General features: G+C 39.3%; 1 protein-coding gene across 1 annotated transcript in view; it reads left to right on the top strand.

The window, feature by feature from the left end:
* Nucleotides 1-16,885, top strand: part of TG (thyroglobulin) — a 179,948-nt gene extending 163,063 nt beyond the window's left edge. Inside the window, exons 46-48 of the mRNA XM_034069710.1 lie at nucleotides 10,755-10,895; nucleotides 11,840-12,030; nucleotides 16,556-16,885. Coding sequence (XP_033925601.1) covers nucleotides 10,755-10,895; nucleotides 11,840-12,030; nucleotides 16,556-16,671 — 448 coding nt within the window. The 3' untranslated portion in view covers nucleotides 16,672-16,885. The remainder of the gene's footprint in view (nucleotides 1-10,754; nucleotides 10,896-11,839; nucleotides 12,031-16,555) is intronic.
* The last annotated feature ends 241 nt before the right edge of the window (nucleotides 16,886-17,126 follow it).

Below are 17,126 nucleotides of genomic sequence, written 5' to 3'. Positions count from 1 at the left end.
TAAATGGGGTAACAATTTCTAAGGACTCAACATAATTTAACACTGCCCCCTTTTGAAGTCAGTGCAGCTGTACTGTACTTACACTGAGTGGCCTTCAGTGTGGAGGGGCTCTGGGGTTTATTCCTCTCTGCTCCAGTACCGTGACTTGTGATCAGACAACAGACTGTCTCATGGGAGGACAAATATTTTCGAGCACAAGCATTTGCAGGCTCAGGCTCTCTGTCACTCTTCATGGTAGAAATGTACTTGGAAAACTGTCAGTAGGAGAATCAAATTCTAGACAGAAAGGTCTATGTGCCTGCAGGAGATGCAGATGTCTTGTTCCCTTTGGTGCAGAACAAGCTGGTAGTCAGAGACTGTTAAGGTGACCTTTCCTGGTTTTATTTTAGACCCAGCCCCTCCCAAAAGTCAGGATGAGACACTGATGTTTGCAGGCAGTGCTGAGCACTTTGTGCTGCTATGGGACACACCACGGTACCCCATGAACCCTTGCTCTCAAGGGCCAGGTGATCAGAAACTGCAGTGACGATAGCCCTCCCATTCCCTGGATCCACACCTTAGGGCAGCATGGCACACAGGGATGGTCTCTTCTAACTGTTCCCTTATGAGTACTGCCTCTCTCCAAGAAAGACTTCAAACCCTTTCCTTTTTCTCAGGCTTTCTCCAAAAGGGCTCAAGAGGAGGTACAGCGAGTTCCTACTGGCACCATTTGATACTGTGAACTGCGCAGGTTATTCCATTTCCTGATAGCATAGTGAAAAAGCATTTGAAAGAAACCAGCCAAGATCTAGGTTACAGATGAAGGCCATTATGCTACGGCAACACAGGCTTGCTTTCTTTTTAGCTGAGAAGTTAATCCTTGGGGAGCTGTTATTTCACTGGCAGCTCCAGCGGGAATGTTCACAGTGCTCCTTTTGGCTACTGGTAGGCTCAGATAAGTGACTTTTACAAAGCTCCGAACAGGGCTGAGTTATGGTATGCCAAAAATCCAGCTGCACAAAAAGAAGCCTTCTCAAATTAGCTAGCAAGTCTTCTCTTGCTTTGGAGAATGATAGAGAGCCAGTCATCTGTGATAAGAACTTACTTAATAGTAGATGAAATAGTACTCATACAACTTAGACTCACTGGCTTTGACACAATGATTTTAAATTGATGAGAGTTTCCTTTTCTATTTAGCCTTATTTAAGATCTCCCTGGTTAGCTCTCCTCACACTTTCCAGTGCAGTTGTAATTTACATAGCACTTAGCTACACACTTTAATAGTATTTATGTTTTCAGTGGTCTTCCCAGCTAATTACTTTAGATTTTAGTGCAAAACTTATTATTCTGCCTTTTCATAACCCTCTTTAAAAGAATAAGCAAAGCCAGTATGCTGTCTGAAACTTGTAGGAATGTAAGGCAGAAGCTCGAATGCCTTAGGCTAAGCCCTCGCAAGGAGAAACGAGCCTGAATTGGTATGCTGCGTTTACATTCTTACTCCTTTTGTCTTTACACTTAACTACCATTAAAATAAACGTTGTTTAGCTTGCAAAGTTTAGCTTGCAAAGGGAAGCACTTAAACAGGAATATGTCATCTTGTCCCTGTCCAGAAGGATCTCATTTGACACTAGGACATGACTATTTGTGAAGTGATACCCTGGTTTTACCAAGAGACCCCACACTAGGCCATTTGCTGAATATACTGCAAGCTTTTTGTTTAAACTTTGTTGTCATTCATTCCTAAATGAATCTTTCCTTATTCTTCATCATGGTTTTTCCATGCTACCTCTCTCACTTCCCATCCCTGCAGCATTCCCAATGCATATAGTATACGTGCATTGCAGGCTGTCCGGCAGCCTCACTGCATGCCAATGATGTGATGATGTTGAGGGTAGGAGCTTCACATGGGAGAATGGCCTGAAGTGCTAAAAACTGAGAAACCGTCAGTTTCTGAAACCAACAAAGCTCAGTTCCTGGGAATGTTACTGGCCATTTGCCCTACCAGACTAAAACCAGCAGTGCACATGAAACAGACTTCAAGGAGAACACATGAACTAATTTTGGGGAAAGATCTGGCAACCATGTCACATATTCCCAAGGTACTTCCCTAACCCCTGGAGTAATAAGCCCTGACAGTTCTCCAGTTCTTCTCTGAAATCTGTGACTCTTCTTAGGAGGAGGAGCAGAGGCAGATACTGATACCAAGTGCAGCTTAGCTAGAAGGTAGGAAGGTGTGGGTTTGAACTTGCTCATCAGAAGTGAGAATTTAATCTGGGACCCTGCAAACACTTTAGCTATTAAATTCCATAATGGAAGAACCCTGTTACTGCCATTTCTTTGTGTTAATGAATGCAATAGCTAACAGTATGCTTCACACATAGTGGTCATGTAAGTAGACCATACGGGATCAGATACCCTCCAGTGCATTGTAGCTGGAAGAACGCCTCATTTGATGTTCCTGATCACTCATAGGTAATTGACAGAAAAATTTGTTTCTCAGTCTATTTGATAATCTCGTCTTGGTTTGCTGAGATACAGAACTCTGCTTATAAAAATGGAAACTTCTCTAGTATTATGTCCATTGGGTAACATAAGACATAAAATAATGATTTTTTTTTGGTCTTTGGTTTCTAAATTCTTCCTAAGATGTCAGTGTACACAGGATATGGACCTTTCCCTCTTTGTGTTTGTCACGGATATCAGAAAGATAATATTATCTATAGTAACTATTAATAGCTACCTCACAGGGATATTGGAAAGAGTACCTTAAAATCATATTGTGTTCAGATAACTGCAGCAATGGAAGACTATTTACTCTTAGATAAAATATTCTGGCTGGGGAAATGGCCATTCACTAAGATAAGTAACACAGTCATCAATTTCTACCCTGCCACCTCTCTCCACTCTATGTACATCCCCCAAAACGTGTAACACAACAGTTAAAATGCAGAGATGAAAAAGTAGTGGTATTTCCTCTTGTTTGACATAGAGCAGTCTCCTAATAACTCACAGCACGATAAATAAGAAAGGAGGAGGAACTCAGCCAAAGACAGACCCAACTGCAATGATGCAAAGTAGACCAAAAGTTATTAAACAGGGAAGAATTTTTACCAGTACAAGTCAATTAGCAAAAGTTTGTCTCACAGCTGGATGTTTCTAAGATGTATACACATACACACATTCCAGCATGCATAGATACAGGGGTAGGATTAAAAAGCCCACTCTAAACTGATGTCTATGACATATGTGGAAAATCACATAAACCCATGGACTGACAGTTTTCATATAGATAAATGGATCTTGCAGAGAGCAAACTAATACCTCCTTCCACGTGGTAGCGTTCTCCTGAGCTTGGCCTGAAACTGTGTCTGCTTTAGTCTTCAGTTCCCATTTAAATAAGGAGTGGGATGTGTAGCCAACTCCTGCATTAATGATCTGTGGTAAAAATATATACATAACCCAGATGCCATTTTCTCACTCTCTCTTTGAGAACACTTAGGCCTCGGAGTAAACATTTATTCAAAACAATGCGGGAGGAATGTGGCTGCTCAGCATTGCCTAGGATTAGTGAGGAGGGCTGGAGTACAGCTTTAGTTACACTAAAGAAATATGTGATAGCAGAAGTATGTTTTGAGAAGGATAATATTATTAACCATACAAAGATTTGCCTCCTTCACCCTCCAAGAGGTTTCTGGGTGATTTTGACATATTATATGAAGTAGCACTGCTTGCCATGCCAGCATCGTTTCCAAGTCACACTGTGGTGCCAAATGTGCTGTCTTAAAGATGGTGGGTAAAAATCAGTGCTCTGCTCACTGAGTAGGCCAGATCATCAGCTGCAGCAGGATGGCAAAGCATTATGGTTGTTACTGAGGAGTCTAAACTGAGACTTAATGAAGCTCTATCTTGTAATGTCATTAACATTCCAATTGTCGCAAAAGATTTTAACTGTTGTGCACTGGACAGATTCATCTAAGATTAATGAGTTTCTGTTTTAAGCCATTTTAGTTGAGTCTGTCTTTACCTTCTGACTGTGTATTCTTGTGCACATTGGTGTGAGTTGCCAAAAGACTTCTCATTGCCAGTGCTCAGAGTTGGCTGGATTTCCGTGACACTTTCTATGGTTCCTGTAACTGAAGGAAAGAAATTATGACTAAAAAAAAAAAGAAAAGTTTTTGTATAGACCCATTCAGCTATCTGAAGTACTTTAATTTTCTATTTGTTATATATGCTGTGCTAATTCTGGCTGTTGTTAATATCCCTTTAATTAAAGGAGATTTTCTACTCTTTTGCTTTTGTAATAGTCATATCCTTGTCCTTTAATCTGTTCACCACTTGTTGTCCACTTGAGGCTCTTCTCCTGACTGCAGCTGTTAGTCCATGAGTACGAACACCCCACAGGTTGGGGGGCCACAGTGTCAGCTTGGTGCTGTGGAGGTAGGCAGAAAGTTATGACTCTGGGCTTCAAAGAAACTCATCTAAACACAGAGGGCACAGGTGGGTGACAACAGTGACAAGATGCACCTTGCCTCCGTAGCTGGGCAAGCACCAGAATCACTTTAGGTAGTGATATACACTTGCTGCAACTTGTAGTTTTTCTCTATAAGGCTGTACTCTCAATCATCTCCTAAAAGTCGTTGCTTTGTTCTTCTTGTTGGAATTGCATGTCAACCCTGTGGTCTTATCCATCGTGTTATGTCAGCTGCAGCTATGAAAACACTCTCCCACTGATTCAACCTCACGCCATTCTCAAGTCTTTAGATAGTTTCTGTGTTGCTCAAGACTTGAGGTCTGAACAATTTGTTTTGTCTTCCCATGGAGTGGTTTAGTTGTCATTTAGTAGATTTTTCACATCTTGGAAATTAGCCATAAATACACAAAAGCAAAGTACCAAACGCAAAAAAAGCAGACCTCAACTTTATTTGAACCAAAATTCAGGAACCACATGTGCTACACTGGGAACAGCTGTTCCCACAAAATCTAGAAGCTAAGCAGAAAGTCCATATATCTAAAAAGCCCTTCCTTGGTGCTCTGATGTCTTTGGATGGACACCATCTTTTAAAGGAAATTCATCCATTCGTTCAACTCGGGAGTAGGCATACTGAACAAATGCATGAGTTTCTGTCCCCAAAGATGCACTCAAGTGTCAACATGCCTATTACTAAGGTTTTGAGAAGGATAATATTATTAACCATACAAAGATTTGCCTGACAGAATTCTGTAATCTGTGTTACTTAGGAGTTCTGACAAGTCTACAAAAGTATTTTCTTCCTGTATGAAGATCTATGATTTTCTTTCTTTTTTTTTCAAGTAGTGTGAGCTTGCAGGTTCTTGAATTTATTATCTGCTATTTCAGTTTTGTTTTCTTCAGTTGGCCCAGCTATAATACAGAGTAGAACACTGTGTATATTGGGAGTAATTCAAGTGGAAAAGGCACAGCAAACTCTAGGATACTTTTGCAAGTCACATGTATCATCTGTAAGATTTTTTTCTACAAAGGTGGATAAATTTGGCAGTTTAGTCCCGTTAGGAGTTAAGCTTTTTCCATATGTCCTGATTTTCCTGAAAAGAAGAAAGAAAAATGTTCATCTGTTTTTCACATGCTTTCCCCCATTTATTTGGCAGGACTTTGTAATGTGAGGAGACACAGTGAGCCAAACGCATCCCAAGAACTGCAGAGGTCACACCAGGCCTTACATTGGCTCATTAAATTTCTATAAATATCCATCCTTTGATTACTTTTTTCCTCTCTGAAATCATGTACTATTTCATTTCATAAGATGTGTGGTGTTCTATATATATATATAAATATGTATATAATCATTTTTCCTTATAATTGAAATGGACATTTCAGTCCAGGCAAAGTTCAGTGTTGGGAGACTGCTTCCTCTCCCACAGCCTTGATGACATGGGGCCTGTTAAGAGCTTAGGATACTTGATGATAGTCTTCAAATCTGCTGGTATTAGAAGAGAATGTAGATGTGTACATTAATGTGAAGAGAATGTAGATGTGCAGAAATACCACATTTGGCATTCCCAATACTTCTTGCAAAAATTAATTCCAAATCAATTGATTGAAAATAAACACAGAAGGTTGATGCAGGCAGTGGCATTTTATAGATAAATCATAGTCTCTTCTCCAGGGACATGGTTCTTATGAAATCCTATCTCGACTCAAATCAACAGGAGATTTATCATCAACTCTGTGAGTCTGGGTTTCACCTGTGCTGTTGAATCCAATCAGCATATAAATGAGCTATTCTCACTAAAGCCAAGTGACAGGGTGAGCAGAGCCAACACAAGGTTTTTCAGACTTGGGATTGAAAAATATAGGTCCTAGACTATATTTGTCCCAGTCTCCTCATTCATTAAAAAAAATACCAACCAAAAAACCAGGATGCCAAAACGGTATCCTTGTAAAAAAGGGAGTGCTTGTGTCATAAAATGGACAGTAGATTGAATATAAAAAAATATTCAGTGTTAAAAGAATTGGCTAAAATTATTTGCACCAATGAAGACAGAATGATTTTGAAGTGAAAATAACAATTAAATTCCTCTCATGTGCTATTCAAGAGGAGGTGTCAAGTTCTTCAACAAGTTTAAATTTCCATTTGTGTGGTTCTTTTGCCTACTTACCAGTAAAACATTTTAAAGCACAAGAAGAAAAGGAAACTCATGGCCACACGTTAGTTTTTTGTTGTAGAAAATGCATATTAGGAAAGTATTCTGTAAATAGTTATCTGTGCTTTACAAGGGATAAAATATCTATCATTGTTGGCCCACACAGCTAAAATAATAGTAAACAAACATTCCATTGTTATGTTCACTAATGACAAACTGATTCTTCTTCAGTCTTCTTTTTCATCTTGAGCAATTTACTGGGAACTCTGACTGAACTCTAGCTAGAATTTTGTTTATCTTGTTATTTTAAAGTTTAAATGATTGGATAGCAGTGGGAAGTTTGGTATTTTGGTACTGTATAGGATGTCATTTGAATTTTGAGTTAATTTATATTGGCTTCTATGTGTGTGTGGTGTTTTAAAAAAGAACCAGAAACTACATTAAGCCAACTAAGAATAGAAGCTGTGACTCAAAAAGACTGAGATTTATTGAAATTGTTACATTGGGAGGGTAAGGCCTATTTCTCAACAAAAGGGGGGGGGAAAAAAGAGAAGTCTTAGGCTATAGTCAGTCATTAATCATCAAAATGAGTTTCCAGTATGAAATAATTAGCCAGATCTAGAACAAGGACAAAGTTCAAAATGAGATCTATGTCCTAGTTTACAATGGATCACAGTGTGAGGTCTCTGCAGCCCCAGCTCTAAATTGTGCATTCAGACGTCATGTACAACAGCATGGTGGTCTGCCAGATCATGTTCTTCTGCTCTGGCTGCCATGATTATGGATACCATTAATGACAGTTCCGTTCTGCAAACAAAATTTTTGAGGATCGGGTTAGGGGGTGTTGCTTTTATTTTTTCACTGTTCCAAAAGCTTGTGGTAAAGAAAGTAAATTCAAGTGTTGGAAATCTGGGGTTACATCTGTGCTCTGTTTGACTTGGAACAAGAATTTGAACCAAATCAGCCATAACCTGGGTGTTTTTTGTTCTAAGTTCTGACCTTCCCATCTTTTACTCTTCTCTGTTGAAGCTGTTCTTTGTGAAAGTAGCTACAGTTCAATAGCGAGTGCAGTGGAGTATCTGATGGCTATGAAATCCCTTTCTTACTTGGAAACATTTAAATGGAAACTCCATCTTAGACTTAAGGAAAATTTTCCCAGAACCAATACCTTCCCAATTAAATGGGTTGGCACTGGATAATGAAAATTCCCAGCAAGTGATATTTCAGGGTCTGCTGTTGAATCGTTGGCTTATGAATGTCACAAAACTTCTGATTTTACCACCTGTTTTTCTGTAAACTGGGTAAGTAAACTGTAGTAGCACCTCCTTCTGAAGTGAGGTAATAATTCTCCAAGGAAAGCTCACTTCAGTGGGAACAAAGTGGTAGAGTCTGGCTCCCAGGTTTCCCATGGCTCAATATACCAGTCTATTGGACTGTCACAGAACAAGAGCTGGGAATCTGCTTCTAAAATTGTTGACATCTTATAAAGAAAAGAAGATCTGAAGTGAGTCCTGTGAAGCCAAGATATCATCCTTACATTTAACTACATACTTTACTGTTACTAAAATGACTGATCTGTTCATTGAAAAGGGGGAAGTAGGGGAAGTTAGTTGCTATTAGCTTATCTTCCTTAAAAACACTTTCAAAACCTCTTTTGCCATTGTCTCTGCAGTCCTTCCTTTTATCACATTTTCCTCTGAAGGTCACCAGTTGCTGGGGTCTGCATTTCTCCATTTAGAGCTGATGCTGTTAAATCACCTATATGGCACCCTGGAGTGTCAGGAATGTGGTCTAGAGCAGCTCAAGGCATAAAAACCTCCCTGCAGAGCAAGCGGTGTACAACAGTGAAGTTATACATGTGTATCTGTTAGTTCTCTCTTTCTCTTACTCCACATTTCTTCCAGTGAAAACAGTGTCAACTATCTGGTGCTCCAGTGGGTACACACAGAGCTCCTACAAGACTCCAGAATCCTGGATATGGGTATATATTTGGGTATATCTGGCCATATTGCATTCCCCTATTTGCAGTAATAGATGATGATCAGAGTCAGAGGAAGGAGACAGAAATGTTCCCCTGATGTTTTCCATCTAGCTGCCATCTAGATGGTTTGCAGTTTTCTTTAGTGATCTGTGCATGTATTTATATGCCTTTTTGCCCTCCTAACCTGGTGTTTTCTTTCTCATCTTCTTGCTATCGATATTTGCCAGGGTGTGTGGTACCATCAACTGGAAATACTGAAAGCAGCCCATGAAACTGTAGAGTTTTGTACCACTTCTTATGTCTCTGTATTAAACCCATTGCAGTTGTATAGATTTCAATTAGGATAATTATGGGTCATTTCCATTCTGTTAATTTAAGTTCTGTGTTTAGGAGTTTGCTGAATTTTACTCTGGGCTGTGATCTTGACAGTTTTGATGTCCAGAAACATGGGAACACACTCTCATTTGGGGAAAAACCCTCAGTCCCAGCTCACTTGTTTTAGATTTAAAGATAAATTCATCTCTGCTATGCCTTCCCTCCATGGGTACATTTGTCCCTTATTGCATCTCAACTAATTTAATGTCGTCTATTCTATTCAGATGTGACTCTTCATTGAAAAGGAAATAGATCCTTTAAGAATATAGAACCTTTGCTGCAATACTGACACTAAACATTGCTGTAATATACTGGGCCAAGCAAATTATTTTTAAAGCAAAATTATTAAACTATGATCTTGCTTAATCCTTCTATAAACATTTGGGGAACAAAAATATGCTTTAATCTTGTTTCAGTTCTACATTTTTTTGGTGAATAATCTGTGAATAATTCACTTTCCAGATGCAAAGTATTACTGAGGTATTATGATAAGACCAAGGAAAATACAACCAAAGATGTATTTCATTTAGAGGGTTGTGTGTTTTTCAAAACAGGGGTTTTGGTGCCACCACTCATAAAATGTAAAGGAGTCATCTTGCTTTCAGCCCACCTGCCCATAACATTTGAACTACAAGCCTTGCTCCATATTAGAGGCAGTATCAGAGTCATATCAAAACTGCTGCATTTCATTTATCCAAAGATAAAATAGTTTCAATTGTGCCACATTTTGACAACAGCCTCTGCAGCCACTACAGATGGAATCTTGCTGAGTGAATCTGGGATTTGTTTATTCCTGTCTCACATCTGTTCCTTCTCCCAGGTCCCCTGATGTTGTCTGCCTTTAACCAAGTCAATAAGACCTTTGTCTAGATGTGGGATACAGAAAATGGAATTGGACCATACCAGAAATGTCTCCTGAGCTGTGGTTCATAGCTATGTGTTGAGCATAGTTTAGTTGCAACTTTATTAGTAGAAGCTGACCACTGTTTTTCTGCAGGACTTGAAGATGTTGAGTTGTGGAACCTTTGCTGCTAGGTCCTACAAGTGTTGTCTTGCCAGGCCAGTCTTGTCTCTGACTTGTTGATATATTCCTTATTATATGTGTTAATTTTTACATGGAACTTCACAACAGTTTTTCTTTCTTAAATCTGATTTAGGTAATTATCTCAAGTGGTTTTGACTTGACTGACATGTAAAACGTGGGGAGAACAGACTGTATGCACCAAAACCACTCAGCCAGCAGAGAAATTAGATTAAAACTATGTCTAAGAGAAATCTTTATAAACATCTCCTATTACCTCTTTCCTTATCCAAAGATCTGGGGCAGAATCCTTGGCCAAATGAACTCAATGGAAAAAATCCAGTTGCTGTTAAGAAGGGCCAGGTTTTTATTCCAAGTCTGAAATGAACCATAATTAACCTTCCATCATGGCTGCCAGATTCCATGTCACCACTTGCTTCCACTTTCTGAACTTAATTTTAGTGAAAATCTGTACAAAATTTAACAGGCATTTCAGGAATAGCCAAATGGCTTTCTCCCTCTATCACTTTCTCTTATATTTCCAGTTAACTTAGAAAATGTGCCCTCCTGTCTTCCATTAACTTCATGGCAAATTCTTCTGCTATTGCTTGCTCTTCTTTCATGTTCTGATTTCACGAAGCGCTACAGCTAACCACACTCTAACTAATGGTCATTGATTTAAAACTTTGCTTTATTTTCAGAATTTAATTAGATCCCTTTCAACCCCAAAACAAATAGATAATGCTTTTGATTATATTTATATAAATATTTTTACAGTTCAGGTCAGGAGCTGTTGTTGGATGTGCAGTATGCATTTGGACTGCCATTCTACCCAAAGTACAAAGACCAATTTACACTGGAAGAAAAGAGCCTTTCCTTGCAAGTTATGCAGTATATCTCCAATTTTGTAAACTCTGGGTAAGTATGTGACATTTAAGAATTGCTGTGACTGGGGAAGGTGAGAGAAGTAGAGGGAATGTAGTCCAGATCCTGCCCTCACTCAGGTAGCCTCCATTTCCTCTAGCAATTTGTAGTCCTACAGAGAGGGCATTTTTAGAATCATAGAACCATAGAATCAACAAGTTTGGAAAAGATCTTTAAGATCATCAAGTTCAACCATTGCCACAGCACTGTCAAGTTCACCACTAAACCATGTCACTAAGAGCTTCATCTACACTCATGAACACTTCCAGGGAATCTCCTCTGACACAGCTGAGGCCATTTCCTCTTGTCCTATCAAGAAACGAAAATGACTTGGCCATGACTTTTTTAGTAGGAAGTCATGGCCAAGTTGTCAAGCAGATATCAAATATCTGTAGTATGACACTTAGCTATAAGTAATAGGAATTTTATCTCCATGGCAGCTGCAAATTCTACTGAAATACATGGAGGCTACAAAGGCCTTGGTGTTGTTTCCAGATCTTATTTCTAGAACCCCATTTCTGAAGTCTCTTGGCTAAGAGTTTCCTTATTCCCAGAAGAAAGTGGAAAGCCTATGAGACGTACTGCACCCTTTACCAACAATGTGAATAACCCTCAGCTTTACTGTGCTGTGGCCCGGTGGCCATGCTCAAGAATGAGTATCTCAGGAAAGCTAGTGTGGGAACTGTGACTTTTAGAGGACTTTGGGTTGCTTTGGGATAGGGGCTGTTGAGTGTATTTATAGCCTTGAGTCTGTTCAAACACTTCCTGTTCCTTAGGAAATGAACAGGAGAGACACTGTGAATGATTCACCAGTCTGGACTGAATTTCAACCCTGCTGGTCAGGGGGACTGGATATACATTTCCTTGACCTAGCCAATCTTCTGCATTTTACTGTTCACCTCATTGTTTTCTAATGATTATTTCTCCAATTCTCCTAGAAATCCAAACTATCCTCATAATTTCTCAAGGAGAATGTCAGAGGTGCTGCCTCCCTGGCCTATGTATCTGCCAAATGATGATGGCGATAACTACAAGGAGTTCACTGTTTCCTTGCCAACTCTTAAAGGATTAAAAAAAGCAGACTGTTCCTTTTGGTCCGATTATATCAGAAGACTGAGAGCACTCACAGGTGAGCAGAATGTTTCCTGTCATTCAAGAAAACCTAAATTCTCTGCTTAATGATTTCCTCTGACTTTAGTCCTGTTATGTCAATGTGTAAAAATACTTCTCATAAACTAAATATTTTGCATTGTCCAGGGTATATAGTTAAGACTCCCCTGAGACTGAAAGGATGTAGTACAACAGATAGTGTGTAATAAAGTTTTATTGTCCTGGATTTAGAGCTAGAGAGATCTTCCTACCATGATGACAGAAGATATGATAAATAATGATCTTCTGATACTATTTGCAGTCATAATATAAACTTTGACTAAACTGGAAGACTGGGCATACAGGCCTCTTTTTTCTGCTGGAAGCACCTAATATGAGCATATTGAGATTAATATGACTTAGGAGGAGCACAATAACGTCTACCAACTGTAAAGTGCTAACTGAGGCTTTAGATACATCTGATTATGGATCCTGCATGCTTCGATTTCTCACTGGATCAGCTTCTTTGGTTTCTCTTATAGTTGTCCTGGTTATGCCCCTTATATATCAGTTTGTCTCCCTGGATTTCAGTGCAGATGTGAGATTCCTCCAATTATTTTCTTATTGCTTAGGACAATAAAACCAACTCTGCTAAGACTTCAGACTGCTGCTCTGTCCTGAGCACTCAATTTATTCTGGTAAATAAACTCCCCTTCATGTCTGTGTATCTTGTAAATAAATTTGGATAGCCTCAGGGAAAGAAGAGAAAACCATCCATTTTTGGCAGGCAGAGATGTTTTGAATTATTGTTGGAGGCCTGCAAGCTTACAAGTGGTTTTTTATGTCCTAAGGACTCATCTTAGAGAACACAATCCAGGCCCTTTCTGCTCTGGGGGCCAGTTGCACTTCTGAGAACAAAATATAATCTCCAAGACACCAAGCTACTCAGACTATCTATGCCTGACAGTCCATCTCGAACAGACTGAGGCTGATGTTTGAGTGACACAAAACTACAGCGTCTCAGAACATTTAAGTTGATGGCTCTCGTACAAGCACAAAGCATCAATGCTCTTGGTCAAGAGAAAACCTGAATCATTACTCATTTTTATTCAAAACTGGACTCAAAATATTGCTGTAGGCCTCTTTGTCCATTTCCTGGTATCCCTTAATGTCTTTCAATCTCAGAGGGGCTATTTTGATCTCTCTTTCTGCTGGTCAAGATATTCCTAATTTGAAAAGCTTGATTCTGATGTTTAGAGAGTCCTGGTTATAGTTTCTAGATCTTTGGGGAATTATTCATACATCATTATGACTGTGTAGTGTCACAACGAGTTGAAGTCACAGCTCTGTCAGAACAACTGTTGACTGAGCACCACGGACAGAGGCTATTCCCACTGCTTACAGAAACCCCCCACAAAAGGTGGGAAAATATATACCAGGACAGATTGTTTTTGAGATGGAGCAGGTTTAAACCATCCAAAATTGCATAAAAGCAGAACATTCATGTATTTTTCAGTCCAATGGTTTGCCTAGCTCAATATCCTGCCTCCATCACTGGCCAAAACCAAGAACTTGGATGTTAAACATTAAAATTGAGAAAGGAAGAGAAAAACACACTGAAAGAGTTCACAGAGATGAGTCATTTATTTAAAAACAAGCCACACAGTGTGAGATTTATGGCGCATAGATTGTCAAGGAGAAGGTTTAAAAAGTACATGTCAGGATGTTATTCTGCAAGCAAATACTGCCTTCTCTTCAAGCCAGTATTTGCTTGGCCTCAGCACCATGGTAATGAAGCTACACAGCTGACTTTGGCTAAATTCCATCTCATAGCACCATTGGCTTGTCACCTTGCTTTGATAGCCATCTTTAATTTCATCTGACCCTGAAATAGTGAGGCTTCTTATATGGCTTCTATTTAAATAACCATCACATGAAAGCCATTTGTGCTTCAGACCACAGCATGGGATGGTTTCTTACAGAGTCTCGTGCTGTCAGTCTCTTGATAACAATCTGAGCCCTCCTTCTTGTGAAAAAAGATTCATAACTTCCATCAGTTCAGCTAGAAGGTCTGCATGGTGCTGATGGCTGAGCACCCTCAGTTTCTTTTAAGAGGAGATAGTGCAGAAATTCATGCCAAAGCAGTGTCAGTCCATTGGTATAAGTTCATCACTTGCATTGCTCTCAGACATTACATTTTGCAGGAGTGGGCTGGTGAGACTGTAGAATGAGTTTAGTCAAGAGAACTGAAATGGGGTTTGAGGGGTTTTGGATGATGTACCTGGTGCTCTATTCTGAGGGGGAAATATTTGTCAGTCAGCTACTGTGAGATCCAATCTAACACATACTTAGTGGAGAAGAGAGCAGCTTCCTGCCTTTTAATAATTATATAGTTCCATAATAGTGTTTTTGGACTGTATGACACACTTTTCATTCTGACTGCTGAATCTTGGTTGTGGGTTGCAATTGTTTGCCTCATGCCAAGAAGATGGAGTTTATGAGTGTGGCAGCAAGAGGCATTGCTAAGAAACAATCATTTTCACATCCAAGTGCACAGCTGTAGAGACCGCGGGTCTATTTTGATGCAATCTCAACCGACTGTGATGAATCTTAGGGTTTTGTCCCTCTCACCTCTTCCTTCAAATCAGTATCTCTCCAGCCTCATATATCATCTGTGATCTTTAAGCAAAAAAAAAACAACAGTATTTGAGTAAAATAGAGACTAACAGGACAAACCAGTGCTCGTAAAATTAAACTGCAACTGGCTTTTCACATCTTTTTCTTGATCTTTTTTTTACTGCTATGTGAAATGTCTTGACTTAGAAATGTCAAATTAGGGGTAACTCATAAATTGAAGCTTCTGGAATAAAGCCTCATATTTAGAATCTCTTATACAGCTAAAGTTACATGTCTTTTAGGTTATTCACTGCTGGATCTAGAAGCTGTTGTGTATAGATCCAGCTTAACTTACCATCATTTTCTTTCCATTTAGTAAAAATGTTTTTGAAGTAGGTGTTTCATTTTGTGATCAGACAGCACTATTTAATGACAGAATGTATTGCTTGTTCCTGACATATAATTGAAATCTATGTTGTTGGAATTTAAGGCAGTTTAACAAAAGTTGTGGCATAAATGCAATGATTCTTCATGGTCTTTACTGGTAGTGACTTTACAAATTATGGAGGAAAGTTTGAATCTGAATTATTGCAGATGATCTATAAATGTGTTGAAGTTCTGTTTGAAAAACAGTTTGTAAAGTTGGCATTTTAGGGGGCAGTTCACCTGGGGAATTATGAACGTGATGATGCTTGAAAAGGTTTGGGTTTAGTAAGGGGAGTTCCCATAGTTGCGTTTCAAAGACATGCTTTATATTCTGCATCATGATGGTTTCCATGGGAAACATCAAAATGAGAAACAAGAAGTGTGGCCATTGTGGAAAAACGCTGTGTATGGCTTTTTCCAGGGAATGTGTTAAAAACTTGAATTTCAGTTAAAAACAGGAGCTCCGTAATATTTATGCATGTTCAGACAGTATGTCTGAATGCTAAAATTCCCCTTGCATAGGGTGGTGGACTGCTCTGCCTAACAGTGAGTCCCTTTATAAGGGGCCTCTCACTGCATCCCAGACAGGTAGACTTGTTTCCAGTCTACATCTCTTACTCATCTAACTGGTATCTAAACAGAACAGTGTTGCAAACGGGAAGGAGCTACCTTTTAGTCTTCAAAATCCTGTCTGCCTACCTCATGTGCCTAAATTTAGACATTTATTCATACTTTATGTGTCCAAGTTAGCCATACTGGACCTCACCTGTAGAAAACTCAATGGCTAGCAAAGCTGAAGCCTTCACAGCTGGCTCTGAGATACCATGTGTAGCAGCCACATAAGAGCCCAAATAAAGCAACAGTGTTCATAGTTCTGACTTGAATCAAGACCAAATCGGGAATGTTATGGTTAACATTCATCTTTTACCCATTCTATTCACACCTTCCTTTTGGAAATCACTAGAAAACAGATTTCTTTAGTATGAGGGCCAGCATTGTGAGCACTGTGTTTAGGATACATCAAATAAGCACCATCAGTACACTTTCTTGGCTCAGTTCAGTGTTGTTGAAGCAACTGCTCTACTGAAGCAACTGCTCTACTGAAATAGGGTTGGAGACCAAAATCATAACAGGTAAAGAATAATGAAGACATCTGTCACAGGAGGTGGCTCCTTTATGTATTCCAGACAGAGAAAAAAATTATGTTACCCACACTTCCTGCCTGGTAGGTGAGTATTGGGAGATAATACGAAAAAAGAAAGAACAAATCTTGCTCAAGTGGAGTGCATTCCAAATGCAGTTATTTAAGGCATTCTGGAAGCATAATACTTAATTATCATTAGGTGATAAGCCATTACCCTCAAGCATTCTGCAAATGGACTGCAAGCTGAGAACAACAGCTTCCTGAACATTTATAGCTGCAGAAAAGGGCTCTTCAGCGTCATTGACAAAATGTATCCCTTCTAGCTTGCTGTATCAAAGATGTGAAACTTATCTTCATCTTCATTAAATTGTCTTTTCAGGAAGTGCAAGTAACGGAGAACCATCTGCAGAAAACAGCCCTAGTGAAGCTCCCAGTGAAGGACTTACCTCCCCAGAGAGCCAGCCACTGGGAGACGAGGTGGCTTACAGCAGATAGAAAGTCACAGTGGGTTTATCATGCAATTGTATATCCATGCAACTGTGTAACACCAGATGAACAAGTTGCTTCCTTTAGTTAAGTTTCTGAATAACTGAAGTAGACCTTACAAAAAAGTAGTTTTCCAAGAAAATTGTTGAATAAGTCACAAAATAAGCCCTACAGCTATTATTTTAGGTCAAAAGAAATGGTAATTTAAATACTGGATTATCAATAAAACCTGTAAAAAACAAAACAAATGTACTTGGACTTTATTTCTTGCAATTACCCAAATGCCAATGCACTGTAGTACCACCAGCCAGAAAGGATGTACATTGAAACCCTGAGAAGTCCCTCAGCTGATGAGGCTCATCTTTCCTAGACGTCATATCTGACTTGTTCTTTTTTATTACTCATCCTATCACAAGCTGCTGATAGGAGTGGGAGCCTGGTTTGGTATTCTGGAGAAAATTAAG

Source organism: Melopsittacus undulatus, chromosome 1, assembly GCF_012275295.1.
Source record: "Melopsittacus undulatus isolate bMelUnd1 chromosome 1, bMelUnd1.mat.Z, whole genome shotgun sequence".
NCBI lineage: Eukaryota > Metazoa > Chordata > Aves > Psittaciformes > Psittaculidae > Melopsittacus > Melopsittacus undulatus.
This window is presented reverse-complemented; position numbering and strand designations above follow the sequence as displayed.